A 16089-nucleotide genomic window follows, 5' to 3' on the forward strand; every position below is an offset into this window, starting at 1 on the left:
CCTCTTCAACTCTTGCCTCACCAATACAGGGTTGGTACACCGCATCAGAGAGAGAGAGAGACACACACATACACACACACACACAATGATCTATTTTAGCTGCTCCTTGAATACTTGGTTAGTGTCAATTCTACCCAATTACTAAAGATGAATTGACTGGTAGAGTGACTCTTCATGCAGGGATCTTGCCTTTGTACTAGTCTTCCCCACCTTTAGCATCTGAACTAACATCTCTCATATCTGCTTCTGTTGGCTCTATTCTTAAATTATCTCTAGGAGTAGCTAGGTGGCTTTGATTAATCACATACATTTGTTTTATAAGGATAGATGACTCATCGCCATCATCCTTGCCAATGACACCTTTACTTCCTTATGGAATGATTTTGGAAATCTGCACAATTTATGAATTCCATGTAAGACTATGAATTCCATATGTATCTATATCAGACTGCAAACTTCATTTTAATTATAAGGCTGGTCTCTATCCTCCATCTTGAACTAGAATTCCAGAGATGCTGGCACAGGACAAACCATACACGGTCATGAAATTTTGACTATTGGCCATCCAGATGACAAAGATGATTGCAGCCTAGGGCAACCAGTTTTTCAAGTCTCAACTCAGGGGCCAGGGGATGGATGCCACTTTGGCAACACAATCATCTGTTAGGGGAGTCACCTGAAGGTTTTAAGGGTGTTCTTTGTGGCCATTGTTCTCCAGCTCAAGAGGAGGGAGAAGCAACTCAGCACCTACAAGCCAGTGAGACAAGGGATGCCACCTACCTTCCTGAACAAAGATGAACTCCAAAGAGAAGGGTGAGCTAGTAAGGGGCATGGCATTTAGGATGTTTGTTGTGTTCTAAATTATCTGTACTCTCTTCTGGTTTATGTGATTAAGTCAAAGAGCAATAGTGTTAACATATGTGCAAATCATCGGTCTATTATTTGCTTTACAACTACTAGATGACTCATTGAAGTGATAAACCACAATTTTCAGTGGGAGTCTGGGAAGCTTGTATTCTTAAAATATATGTGGGTCTGAAGAGTCAGCACTGAGCACAGGGCATAGGCAGCTGAACGGTAGGTTTCAGCTCTCAGGATGGGGTGCTAGACAGAGGATCTGGACTCTGAAATGTGCTTAAAACTCCAAAGACAGGGGCAGTAGCTGGACTCCATTCAGGTTCCAGAGGCTAAAACACCTGAGAACCCAGCAAATGGTTGCCCTCACAGCAGTCTAATGTGTGGCCAAGAGAGGGTGCTGGAATCTGTTCCCTCCTTATTGCACAGCAGTATCAATTACAAGCAGTTGTATGTTCAAATTTGATGTGGGCCAAATCCTGTATCTGATCTTTGGATAATTGACAGGTCTTTCCATTTAATCAGTATTTTTAAAGGATTGTAAAGGGCTAGGTGTTCTTTTGTTGTACAATAGCAAAATCAATCAGTAAATATGACTGGTACAGTCACTTCCTTCATTTGATATGATTGCCATATTATTATTTGGCAACTACAGCTGTAGCATGTGATGCTCAGTTATACTCTGTAAAAGCAACAAAGAATCCTGTGGCACCTTATAGACTAACAGACGTTTTGCAGCATGAGCTTTCGTGGGTGAATACCCACTTCTTCGGATGCAAGTTATACTCTGGTATTCAACTTCCAGAACATCCTTGCCACCTCCACCTCTGTTTCTACATGGTAAAAGCTGTCAAAACCATGCTCAGAGTACTTGCATTAATCACCTGTTTCTTTCACTGAATAAAGAGGATTTGAAGAGTGAATAAGAAGTTGGAAACAATAGTATTGTTATTTACACACTAAAAAAATATTACATAAAAATCCTGATCCTGCAAAGCTGTATACATGTGCTTAACTTTACACACGGTAAGTACCATCACTGAACTTCAGTGGGGCTATTCACAATGCATACAATTTTAAAAGCACATAAGTCCTTGCATGAACAACTGTACATAATGCCTATACATCCTGCAAGTTCAAATATTCAGAAGTCAGGAAACAACAAATGTAATGTGACCATGGAACAGATTCACCTGTGTGTTATCCCTGTTTTATGCCAGTATGCCTCTACTGAAATTAATGTAAACAGTTTACAGCACTGTAAAGTTTAAGTAATGCAGAGGAGGATCAGGACCAGTGTTTCTGTAATACTCATTTTTTTTCCTTGAAGAAAAAAAAGAAATTCCATAACATGGAATTATTTGTCTCCGTAATGTGACGATCTAGTTGTGTGTGAGACAGCAATATCACGTTGTATTTACTGGACACTAGTTACCTTCTGCAGACCTTAGCAGTTCTGTTTCTTTAACTTAGAATGGAGGGCCTAATCCTGTGTCACTGAAATCAACCCACTGCCACAGACTTCCTGTGTGATGTATATCTAATAACTTCATCTTGCTCTGCCCAAGTCCCTGATCTGTAAAATAGGAATAATGGAATTTCCCTATACCACATGGGTATTTGGGCATAAATACATTAAAAAAAATTGTGAAGTGCTCAGATACCAAGGTAATTTGGTCTATATAAGTACCTGAGATAGACAGTTTTGCCAGTGTCTTCAGTGGGACTAAAATTAGACTCTCAATAAGGTGGAGGGTTTTGATGTCTACTGGACAGTTTCATTCCTGTATTTAAGCCAGTAAGATTGAAATCACATATGAAATGAAAGCAACAGAGCAAAGGATCGGCTGAGAGTGACCATAAGCGACGACCAGAAAGATGACATTTAGAGATAAAATGGCTAGAAAGAACAGTTTGTCTAAAGCCAGTGTCAAAGGCAGGCATAGATGATGAGCCTACTGTTGGTGCATTTCCCCCTAGAAAGAAGTTTGTAGCAACACTCTCTTTAGTTTTATAATAGAAATAGGAGGAAAAAAAAATCTTCTAAAACAAGTTCTTCTCATTGCCAGGACTTCCAGATTTTCCTCTGCTGCTTCTCTGCTATTTTTTCACATTTGCCTGTTTAAAGATTTGTAGTTTTATTTCAAAAGAAAAGGCAAACAAAGGAAAACACATCAGGTCTGCAGACTTATGGCAATGACGACTGTGCCTACACTTCTGCTGCAGTGCAGTCAGATTAATGTTGGATTGTGTTGGTTGCTAGACGGTGCTAACTTGTCACAAACAAGGCCCAACGTTCACTATTGCCTACCTCAAGTACCTAAACAACAAGTCAAGTCATACTGTGCTGATGCTACTAGGTGTATAATTAAAAACAGTGTCTAACAAAGCTGTCAGCCAACACCTGCTGCTATTATGCAATAGCACAGAGTTGGCTATTAATGGTGGCATGACAACTCACCCCTCCTGTCCCGATGACAGACAGAGCACCATTTCAACATTAAGTTTTCTTCCAGTTCTTACCACTTTTAAAGCAACCTACAATTTAGCTTTAAAATGAAACAAACAATCACATCAAGAATTTGTTACAGAAGCAACACGGTCTAGTGGCCAAAGAACCTGAGTTCTAGACCCCAACTCCTCTCCAAATATAGCTGTAGCAACTTAATGTGTCTGTCTCATTTTCCCTGTCCTCCCAGTGTTCAAGAGCTGGTGAGAGAAATCCAGTCCTCCAAAAAACATTTTTTAATTAAGTATGGGGGCGGGGAGGGGGGGGCGAGAATAGTTACCTATCTTCAGTTTAGAGCTAAATGACTTGCTGATATCTGGAACTGGCACAATCAAAAGATGTTGTGTCTGGGCTTTATGAAGGTGAAGTTTATTTCACCTCAAAATTCACTCCATCTATATAGAGCCCAACCACTTCAGCTCTGTGCTGAAGGAGCTTGGTGAAGTGACATTACTGGTCACGCCCCACCCCGTAGCTAGGGCCAGAGTGCTGTACTACCACACAGCCTGTGTGCCCATTCACTACAGCTGCTCCTCCAGCCATAGACTGGAACAAAAGTCCATGCGTTTCTGCAGTGGGCATGTGGACCACTGGGTGCGTAGAATCATTTGCAGTTCAGTAAAGTTCAATTTTACAGGACAGGAAAATATCAGTTATATTGCAAACTACAGCATGTAAATGTAAAAAACAAAAGTAACTAACTTCCTAAAAGTTGCATTACAAACTTGTTAATATTGCTTTAAATTTATAAAATTTCTAATTATAGGGAGTAAACATGGTGTGGTGGGAGGCTAGAGATGCAAATCCTTGTTCCATAACTTCATGTTTAATATTGGATAAGCATTTATCTTGGTATACTCATTTCCCTATCTGTGAAACGGGGATCACAATACAGGGGAGTTGCAAAACTTAAGTAAGCTTCAATATTAATTTCTTGGAGATCCTCAGATAGCTAGTGTTTTAGGAGTACAAAACATTATTTCCTACCCTCAAATAATTATGTAGCCTTCTTGTAGTAACTTTCATCCAAGAGTATGCCCTGGTACTGTATGACGACTAACTAATGATTTTAAAATACAATAATACGTGCACGCGAGAAAGCACACGCGTGCACAGAATACCCAGGGGAGCCAGTGTAAAGGTTTGTTGGTATGAATCTGAGCTGGCCACATTGTTTATGGATGGCAAAGGCACAAACGAGTTCTAAAGATGATCTCAAGAAAATAGCCAAACTATCTTTACACCACACTCTATCATGTCTATACAATGTGCAGAACGTATTATATGGAGAAGTGTACAGGTTTCATTGCCTTAAGTACATTTTTTAAATGGCTCTGTTTAGATTTTGAAGTTCACACTTCACTTTGATAAATGGAATGGTAGAAAGATGAGCCCAAGTTTGCTAATGTTTTTGCTTGTCTTACAAGGATAAGTTAACTGAGTAGCAGATCATTGATTTACACTGTAATGGCTGTCGGTCACCACTGACAGTTCAACTTTTCCCAAAATTTACCAAGCATAGTGACTGCAGTATAGGGGGAAGAGTAGTGGGGAGAATGGGTGGGGAAGGGAGGGGAACAAAACTTACTATGAAGAATGTGGAAGCTACCTGTAATAAAAATTTCATGAGTGGTTTATACAGAGTTTGCCTGACTGTTGTGTGCAATATGATTACAAGGGGTTAATTTCAGCAGTGTTGACAGTACACATGTAGACAAGCAGACAGTAGCTTCTGATAGCCCCATTTCCTGCTACATAAAGTGTCATTCATTTTGAAGGTTTACCTTTAATGCAACAACAGTTTAAACCTGCACAAAATAAGCCATTGTTTTAAAACCAATGTTTTGCAATCAACTTTAATCTATTTGCTAAAATGATACACTCTGGTTTTCCTACCTGTGACTGTGGATGAGTGCGTTGAAAGCCAATCCATCAGACCAGCTAGTGGTGAAATTGATAACATTGACCTGCGGGTAATTGCGAGTTGACTGGCGGACCCAGCTCAGTAAGATCTTTTCACTGTTTGTCTGTTGCAACCCAGCCATGATGTTTTTCATTACATCTTTGACCTGCATTAGGAGACAGAATTTCATCAATGGCTGAACTTATTTATTCAAAGCAAATGCTTTTCCGGACCCAAATAAGCACCAATTCTCTTATCCTATGGCTTAAAGTGATAACAAATGGGGTCTCATAAATAAATGAGTTATAATTGACGCCATTTTATAAAAGGAGCAGGGAAGTCTGACTTTGTTAAAGTGACCAGTTTTGACCTGTCTTCTTTGCTGTGTATTCAATATATTCACAACTATGACAACTAAAAGTCCAGTGCATGGGGATAATCCAGGGAGAGAGTTTATTTGAAATGAGTTTTTTTTTCCTTACTTAATAGGATAAGTACAAAGGTAGGTAAATCAATGGGGTGCATGAATGAGAGCTAAGTGTGTCCTCTAGGTACTGAACAGTACCTTCTACTGGAATATAAAAAGGTATATTTAAGAAATACACACACACACACACACACACACACACACACACACAAAGACAGAACATGTCAATTTAAGCAGTATTGTACAGGTTTTGTTTTCATGAGTGAGTTTAAGTAGATTAATTATGAATTGCTAATCATGTTCTACTCTGATCAGAGGGACAGATATCCAGGCCTCCCACTGTTATTTCACTGTAATGACAATTTGAGAGCTTCCCAAAGGGCAACACTCAGTCTGATAGGTTTTCAAGCTGAGAACAGTTATGCATTTCCTAGCCACATTCATTACTAGTGACCTTAACAGTAACGTCTATTAAGCAATGCCTAACATTGGTTCATGCTGTCTTAAAGGAAGGTTTTTGTTTTTAAAATCAATGTAGTCTCTATTCTACTATGTTTCCAACCAGTATTAAATATCTTCTAGGATAAAGGACTAAATATCCAAACTGGACATTTATAACTTGTTCAATTATCCACATATTGTTTCATTCTGTACTCCTCATCAAGAAATATCCACTGAAGAGTAATTTTTAGATTTGAAGCATTTAGCATGCATTGTCTCCTCCAACATGAATCTGCCTCAATTTTGGGGAGTAAGAAATGTAAGTAACATTCAATTTCATAAACATGCTAATTAACTAAAGCCTTAAAAGTTCTACAGTAATTCTGTATAAACATATCGGTGCTATTTTATAATTCTTCCCCTGCCATGCTTCAGTCTGGACTCAATTTATCTGTAAGATATCACATTTTCTTTAACAAAATTAATTAATTTGGAAAGAAATATTATCAGTTAAAATATTTTTAAAAATTTCAATTAAACCAGAAAATTCTACATGCTACACCTCTGTAAAATGACTTGTACAATATATATTATGTATATATATGTATTTATATTTGCATGCATGCATATGAAAAAAAAAAAAAAAATTAAATAAATTAAATAAAGGACTTTTTGTTTTAAGAGTCTTTTTTTTTTTTTTTTTTTTTTTTTTGGAGCCAGTGGAGTGAGACAGGAACAACAACAACAAAGAGGTAGATAAGGTAACCAAAAAACTCCTCCAGATTTACTACACTGAAACAGGCAAGATTTGTTCTTACATATTTTATGCAATGGAAACATGCAGAGCTTAGAGAAAACATGAATTTCTGAGGGAAGGTACTCATTTTTCCACATCTCTGGAATACATGCTGCCCGAGTGCACATCACACGTGATGAGCATTTTTTCCCTAATCAGACAGTTTATAGAAAAAAATTGTAACAATTTAATAAAACTGTGAGTTAAACCAGTGAAAACTCATGTGGACATCAATTTTAAAACATCTTTTACTGCTTAGCTTGTCTTGTAATTTTATAGTAAACTAAATATAAGCCAGGTTTACACTGAGGCCTGGTCTACACTAGGACTTTAATTCGAATTTAGCAGCGTTATTTCGAATTAACCGTGCACCCATCCACACCACGAAGCTATTTAATTCGACATAGAGGGCTCTTTAGTTCGACTTCTGTACTCCTCCCCGACGAGGGGAGTAGTGCTAAATTCGACATGGCTAGGTGTGGATGCAAATCGACCTTAGTAGCTCCGGGAGCTATCCCACAGTGCACCACTCTGTTGACGCTCTGGACAGCAGTCCGAGCTCGGATGCTCTGACCAGCCACACAGGAAATGCCCTGGGAAAATTTGAATTCCTTTTCCTGTCTGGCCAGTTTGAATCTCATTTCCTGTGTGGACGTCGTGGCGAGCTCAGCAGCACTGGCAGTGATGCAGAGCTCTCCAGCAGAGGAGTCCAGGGAATCTCAGAGTAGAAAGAGGGCCCCAGCATGGACTGACCAGGAAGTCTTGGATCTGATCGGTGTGTGGGGCGATGAGTCTGGGCTTTCGGAGCTGCGCTCCAACAAACGGAATGCAAAGACCTACGAGAAGGTCTCCAAAGCCCTGGCACTCAGAGGATACAGCCGGGATACAACGCAGTGCCGCGTGAAAGTCAAGGAGCTGAGACAAGGCTACCAAAAAATCAAAGCGGCAAACGGACGCTCCGGAGCCCAGCCCCAGACATGCCGGTTCTACGAGGCACTGCATGCCATTTTCGGTGGGTCTGCCACCACTGCCACACCAGTGTCCGTGGACTCTGATGATGGGATAGTGTCAACGGCCAGTTCCTCAGCGATGTTCGCAGACGGGAAAGATGAGGAAGGAGATGGGGGGGGGGGGCAGTCGACACCGCTTACAACGCTGATTTTTCCAGACAGCCAGGATCTCTTCATCACCTTCACTGAGATCCCCTACCAACCCTCCCCAGCCGTTCCCCTGATTCAGGGTCCGGGGTAAGGATCAGTCTGTAAGTGCTTTAAACATGTTAACATTTATTTTTAATGGAGCAGGAATAGTTACTAGTTGAAAAGAAGGTCAATATATATGGGGATAGAACAGAAATAGTCTTGGGAGATCTCCGAGAAGCTCTCCTGGAGGTAATTGAAAAGCCTCTGCATGAGGTTCCTGGGGAGAGCTGCCTTATTGGGTGCTCCGAAGTAGCACACTTTTCCGCGCCAAGCTTTCATCTGGTACTCCGGGACCATTGCCTCAACGAGCATGGCAGCATAGGCCCCTGGTTTGTGCTCGCTTTCACGCAGCATGCGCTCTCTCTCTCTCTCTTTCTGTGACCCTCCTCAGGGAGATCTAGTTCGGAGACTCCTGCATTTAATTAGAGTAATTTGTTTACTATTAGTATTGGGAGTGCTTCACTGTTCCTTTGCATAACAAGAAGCATCACTTTACAGCCACGTGGTGGAGGCTGCAGAGTGGCAGCATACAGCGATCTTTCCCAGGGAACAGACGCAAGGGGGTGGAACAGGGGCAGAGTTTATGCTTTCAGGATTGCCTGCAGCAAGAGGACAGTGGTATACATTCACTTTTAAGCAGCCAAAAGTCTTTGGCTTACCATGCCTGGCTGCTCCACGGATTCTGCTGTCCTGCCCCGCTTGTCTGATCTGCACTGCAGTCCCCCAGGCAATGAAAGCGAATTCCGAAAATTCGAACTTTCCCTGAGTGAGTGCGCATGAGATAGGTGCTGTGCATGGTCTTGTTCACAGAGACTGACTAGACTATGTTTCTTCTTTGCAAAAATGCATCTTTGTAAGGAATTCACTCCCTTTTTCCCCCCATCACACAGCTGCAACTGTATCCCGACCTGCTCCAGCATGCCCCTCACAGAGGCTGGCGCAGATTAGGTGGCGCAAGAAAAAGACACGGGACGAGATGTTCGCTGAACTTATGGGCTGCTCCCGAGCCGAGGCGGCCCGGCAGAGCCAGTGGAGGGAGAACCTCTCTCAGTACCAGCGCTCACACAGCGAACGGGAGAACAGATGGCGTCTAAAGGACCAGCAGGCGACTCAAACGCTGCTTGGGCTAATGAGGGAGCAAACGGACACGCTCAGGTGCCTTGTGGATGTTCTGCAGGACCGCAGGCAGGAGGACAGAGCACCCCTGCACTGTATCTGCAACCTCCCTCCCCCGCCACAAAGTCCAATACCCCCCTCACTCAAAATTACAAGAAGGAGGTGCGCCAACGGCCATGAACACTGTCATTCCACCCCAGCAGAGTGCTCAAGTACCAAAAAGCTCTCATTTGCTAAATTTTGAGAAGTCCTTCCCTTTCTGGGTCACCCAAGGCCAAATCTCAGTTTCATCCCCAAACTGTGTAGTTGATTATTAAAAGTAGTTTGCTGTTCATTACTGTTTCCATCATGTTTCTTTACAGAAGACTGTGTGTGAAGGGGGGGGAGGGGTTTGGTAATTGCATATGACAGTCGCCATTACCAGGGTACAGGCACAGGGGCAGGATCTGCACTGTGTGTGTGTGACCTGCTGTAGTCACTAGGCACCCTGGTCAGTCTGGGAGGTGTTTTTCATGTTCTGTGCATAGGCAGCAGGTGCCCTGCTCCAGCTATATTTGGAGCTGGGTCTCTCCCCCGGCCCTGCCTGGATCGGGCCCTGGCTCCCACGGGTCTCCCCCCACCCCGCCGCGCTGCGTCCCTGCCTGACAGTAGAGCGGCTCCCCGCAGAAATGCTGTCTGCTGCCCCAGGGTCCTAGCGCCTGCCATCCACAAATGGCAAGGCAGGCTGCCCTTACCCTGCCCTTCCACCATAGCCCTGAGCCTCTCCAATGCCCCAAACCCTCAGCCCCAGCCAGAGCCCTCATCTCCCTACACCTCCTCCCCCTTCCCACACACCCCTCACCCCTTCCTATGCCCCCACACCCAGCCCAGAGCCTGCACCCCTCATACCTTCCTGCACACCCACCTGTAACCGTCCTCCCCCCAGTCCTCCCCCGCCACAAGGCCACATAGCCCCCGCACACAGAGTCCCAAAAAGGAGGGATGGCAGGCTCCGTTGAAACAACCAGTCCGGCACTGCAGACCGCTCTAGGAGCAGGAGCCTGTCATTCCTCAAGTGTAGAAGCGGTCTGTACATCACTGCACACCCAACGCACCACAGTCTGTGTCCCTGTTTCAACCCTTTAACACGAATTCATTAGTAAAGAAAACGTTAATTAACAATATTCCATCAACTTTATTTTTAAACGTGTGTTGGAAGGGGGGAAACATGGTATGTAACCGCAAAAGAAAGTCAACAGTAACTGAAGCAGGGGCAGGTTCAGCTTCTCTGTAAAGAAACTGAACAGTCACAGGTTACCCTGCAACCTGAGGAATCTATCTTTCAAAGCCTCTCGGATGCACAGCGCTTCCTGCTGGGCTCTTCTAATTGCACGGGTGTCTGGCTGAGCATAATCAGCAGCCAGGCGATTTGCCTCAACCTCCCATCCCGCCATAAAGGTCTCCCCCTTGCTCTCAGAGATTCTGGAGCACACAGCAAGCAGCAATAACAATGGGGATATTGGTTTCGCTGAGATCCGAGCGAGTCAGTAAGCTCCTCCATCTCCCCTTGAGACGTCCGAAAGCACACTCCACCACCATTCTGCACTTGCTCAGCCGGTAGTTGAAGAGTTCCTTGTCACTGTCCAAGGCGCCTGTATAGGGCTTCATGAGCCAGGGCATTAGCGGGTAGGCTGGGTCCCCGAGGATCACTGTAGGCATCTGCACATCCCCAACAGTTATTTTGTGGTCCAGGAAGAAACTACCTTCCTGCAGGCATCTAAACAGACCAGAGTTCCTGAAAACACGCGCGTCATGAACCTTGCCCGGCCACCCAACGTTAATGTTGGTAAAGCGTCCCCTATGGTCCACCAGTGCTTGCAGCACCATTGAAAAGTAGACCTTTCGGTTTATATACTGGCTGGCCTGGTGGGCCGGACTCAGGATAGGGATGTGAGTCCCATCTATAGCCCCACCGCAGTTTGGGAATCCCATCATGGCGAAGCCATCTATGACGACCTGGACGTTTCCCAGGGTCACTACCTTTGAGAGCATGAGCTCAACGATTGCGTGGGCTACTTGCATCACAGCAAGCCCCACGGTAGATTTGCCCACGCCAAAGTGGTTTGCTACTGACCGGTAGCTGTCTGGCGTAGCAAGTTTCCAGAGGGCTACGGCCACTCACTTCTGCACACTCAGGGCTGCTCGCATCCGGGTGTCCTTGCGCTTCAGGGCAGGGGACAGCAAGTCACACAGTTCAAGGAAAGTGCCCGTACGCATGCAGAAGTTTCGCAGCCACTGTGATTCATCCCAGACCTGCAGCACTATGCGGTCCCACCAGTCCGTGCTTGTTTCCCGGGCCCAGAATCGCCGTTCCATAGCATGAACATGACCCATTGCCACCATGATCTCCACGGCACAGCGTACCGTGCTTTCTGAGAGGTCTGTGCCACTCTGAGACTTCATGTCCTCACCGTGCTGCCGTTGCCTCCTCGCCCGATTTCTCAGCATCTGACTGTTGAAGAGGTGTACGATAAGGTGCGAGGAGTTGACAACGGCCATAAGTGCAGCGATGATCGCAGCGGGCTCCATGATCGCAGTGGAGTGCTGTGGCGTCTGCGCTGTCACTAACAGGAAAAGTGCGCGAACTGATTTCCCGCCGGCGGGAGTGACAGTTGAATGCTGACAGTTACCCAAGACCACCCTCAACACAGTTTTCCCCCCAGCATGCATTGGGGGGAAATCCCAGAATTCCAATGGGCAGCTGGGACTGTGGGATAGCTTCCCACAGTGCACCGTTTCCAATTTCGACGCTTGCCCCGTTAGTGTGGGCTCACAAAGTCGAATTAGTGTCCTTACTGTGGACACACAAATTCGACTTTGTAAGGTCGATTCCACAAATTCAAATTAAGTTAAATCGAACTAATCTGGTAGTGTAGACACACCCTGATTTAAGAGTGCCCATCCACAAAGTTGCACCAGTTTAACTAAATAGATTTAAACATCATACCTTTAGTTAACTAAGTGCAATTTTATATTGACAAAACAGAGAACATCAGATTCACTCTGGCATAAAAGATGAAACGTTGCAAAAGCAGCCACATGCAAAAGGGTCGATTGGCTATTACTTAAAGTTCAGCCTGACTGCTGCTGAATAAAACAAGATTAACTCCGTAATAGACCAGGCCTTAGACTCACTGTAACACTAAGGCGTGGTCTACACTAGGGGGCAGGGTCAATGTAAGATACCAAACTTCAGCTACGGGAATAGCGTAGCTGAAGTCGGAGTATCTTATTTCGACTTACCTCCCGTCCTCGTGGTGTGGGATCGACAGCCGCGGCTCCCCCTGTCGACTCCGCTACTGCCACTTGCCCTGGTGGAATTCTGGAGTCGACAGGAGTGCGTTTGGGGATCGATATATCACGTCTCATCTAGACGCGATATATCCATCCCCAATAAACTGATTGCTATCCACCGATCCGGCGGATAGCGTAGACATACCCTCAGTTGTAACTTTGAAATTCGTATAGTTGCTTAACAAAATGCTTACACATATTTCAAGGTGTCCTTATACTGATACAACACAACATTCATACTGAATCAGGTATGATGTTGGTTTGGGCATCACAGGGAGATGTGAACTTTAGTATCATGGTATGTACATACTTAAAGTGAAATCAGGCTCTGTTGCAGACAGTGGCAAAACTATTGACTTCTATCTGAGCAAGATTTTAAACATTGAATCATTTTAAACCACCCCATTTGGCAGCATTCTTTTTCCTGATTAAAGTTACTGTGCCAGCCATTAAAGGTACCACTTACGTTACCTTTGATAATTCTAAAAAAGTGAATGGAATTAAGTAGAGCTCATTTGTATATAAAATAATCTTGAGATGACAGTTTAAACTAATCTCGAAAATCCTTGGGCCAGATTCTCTGTGGCCTTGCAGCTTGGGCAGTTGATTATACTAGTAGATCTAATTTGAATGGCCACACTCACTCACTCTGCACTGCTGTAAATGGTTACACAAGGTGCAGGGCAACAGATAATCAGTCTTGTGCTTTTTAATCCGATTTATACCTGTGCCTGGCTCTTGTGAGCTTTTAGGTATTGTTTTAGCATGCCATTGTGACAGTCTGTGCCATTATGGTCACTACTTTTAAAAGACTATGATAAATATTGTACAAGGTATGCTGTGTGAAGTATCATTTGAAAACTCATAATCTGCTGAATATTATTGCCCTGGTAAAATGTGTGTGGCAACATATGTAAAAAGTTATAAGATTCTGCCATATAACACTGCTATAACATGTTCCAAAGTTAGAATGGCAGGACCAAACCTGTTTTTCAGATACAAAGACATATCAACAAAGTCAGGTGGGCTATCACTTAGTTAAGTGGCCATTCTCTGGCAGAGGAGAGGCATAAAAAGAAATTTACATTTCATCATAATGGCACCCACAAGAGACCGTTTGCACCGTGACTAAGCAAGAATGTTCCTAGCACAAGAAACTGAATTATAAAGAGGGAAGAAAAACACTTGACCACCTTCATCTCGCTCATGACATCATCAACTCTTAAAGAACTGAACTGGGGCAGGGGAAGAGTCCTAGCTGGGAGGCTTTTCAGCCAGTACAGACTGCTGTAGGCTTATGGTGAGAAAAATCCCTTGCTTTTAAGGTCACTTCAACACTTGTCAAGCATTTGTCTTTGTTACTTTTGTAACCAATCCTGACTTTTATGCCTCATTAGTTTTAGTCTCTTGAAATCTTTCCTTTCTTTCTGTAGTTAAACTTACAGTATTGTTTTATCTCATCTTTGAACTGAAGTATGTGGGGAACTCCATTTGGTATAACAAGGCTAGTGCATTTCATTTTCCTTTGATGAAATGATGGACTTCCTATGAGCTTGCATTTTCCAGTACACTTCTGGGAAGTCTCAGATGCCCATTTCGGGGGACAAGCCTGGGACCGAGAATTTTGTGGTGTTGCCCTGTATGTAGGTTCATCAATGGTTGGCAGACCATTCATGCAAAATCACTCTCAACTATTTTACAAATCAGAGGCAGTGTCTGAATAGGCTAGTAGTTGATGTTCTTACAGAAAAGCAGTGTAAAAAGCACCCCACTTCAGAGATTTGAGGGGACACAGTGTTCAACAGTCCAGATTGTACCCCGGGGAATGTCAAAACCACATTGTGGGCTGGCACCACAACACTGTGCGATTTCAGAAAGACTAGACAAGAAATTGGTCTCCTTCAGCTCTGAAGATCTGCACTTCTATGAAAAAATTCATATTGTTTTACCCTTGAATCCATGAGCTTAAAAAAAAAACCCACCACCACACAGGAACAAATGCCCTTTCAATTGTGCATGTGTGGATTCCAGCTTTAAAATGCATGTACAATACTATTCCCGGCAAAACGAGCAGGGGCTCTGATTTAATCCAGAAATATATGGAAATTTAACATTTTTTATTCACTAGTTTATATTAGCACATATATCTTGCATTTTATTTGATAATCATATTTTGTTTGCATTCAGGATTCTACAATCCTATATCTTCCTTAGAATCACACCACCACTTACAGGGATTTTTCATCCTATTAACATATGGCGGATATATATACTCTATCTTAATTAGCCTACATAATTTCTTTAATACATCACAGCAACAGAAGAGCTAGGTGGCCAAGGGGGGCGCGGGGAGGGAAAAGAAAAAAGATAAAATTTGTTTAAGGTATCCCAAAAGAAAAATCAAGTCCTTGACATTAGAAATAACTCAGTCTTCAAATCACCCAACTCATTGAAGCAAAGTGGTTAAGAATCCCTCCTCTCTGCCTCTTGATTGCTGTGATCAATCTTATATAACTAAATGCAAATAAAATATTGTTTATTTAGCACCATAGTTCTTCATGGCCATATATAGACATAAGACTATAAGGGGGATTTTAAGTTAGAAGATTAACATAATGCAAAGGGACTACAAACTATGGAGAGGAAGTTGAGGGAAAACAGCAGAAAAAGGGGAAAGAAACCTATTCTCAGGAAAGTGTTATATACAAGGATTCAGGGAAAGTATTTTGGTTCTGTGTCATGCTACTTTGTGTGTGTGTGTTTGAGTATAATCATAGATTACTGAGGACATCAGAGGTAAGAATAAAGATAAAAACAAAAACAAAAAGTTTGTTTTCGGAAAGGATTTTCTTTCCTGAGCAAGCTCACAGAAAAAGCTAGACAAAGGTCAACATCAAGCTCACGTAATTGAAACCAATATCCTAAATCTAGTATAATCTGGATTTAGGGCTGGACATGTAACTAAAACCACATTAGTAGCACTGATGAATAATCTCCTGCTGTCAGTGGACAGTGGCAGACATCCATTCTCATCTTCCTAGACCCTTCTGTAGCATTTGACACTGTCAGCCATAGGACACCTGAGAGAGGCAGCATGGATCTAGGGTAAGGCAGTAAAACTGTTTGAATCCTTCTGGAAGCAGTGATGGGAAACGGCACCTGACATACTAGACCTCCCACTTGTGGAATTCCAATAAGGATCCATTTTCTCTCCAGTCCTATTTGACATCTTGAGGCAGCTGAAGCTGGTAAAGTTTTTCAGACAGACAAACTAAACACACACACACACACACACAGATTTGGGCCACCAAACTGAACAATTGGTTGGTTGCCCAGCTCTACATACAGCCACTATGTGAACTGGTCAGACGACATGGGCTCAAGTTCCAGCAATATGCAAACCACACACAAATCTACCTATCCTTCACTACATATACTCATACCACTACCAAGATTGCCCACAGAAACTAAGGGCCATGACAAACCTCACCATCTTTTGATCTAAGT

The 16089-nt window shown here is 43.2% G+C and overlaps 1 protein-coding gene across 16 annotated transcripts in view; it reads right to left on the reverse strand.

The window, feature by feature from the left end:
• The window catches only part of DMD (dystrophin), a 2035724-nt gene that overhangs the window by 1457094 nt on the left and 562541 nt on the right, over positions 1-16089 (reverse strand). For all 16 annotated transcript variants that reach the window (XM_039486264.1, XM_039486496.1, XM_039486317.1 and 13 more), the window contains one exon: positions 5261-5433. In XM_039486264.1, the coding sequence (XP_039342198.1) occupies positions 5261-5433 (173 nt within the window). The remainder of the gene's footprint in view (positions 1-5260; positions 5434-16089) is intronic.

The sequence above is a fragment of the Mauremys reevesii genome, linkage group 1, assembly GCF_016161935.1.
Source record: "Mauremys reevesii isolate NIE-2019 linkage group 1, ASM1616193v1, whole genome shotgun sequence".
NCBI lineage: Eukaryota > Metazoa > Chordata > Testudines > Geoemydidae > Mauremys > Mauremys reevesii.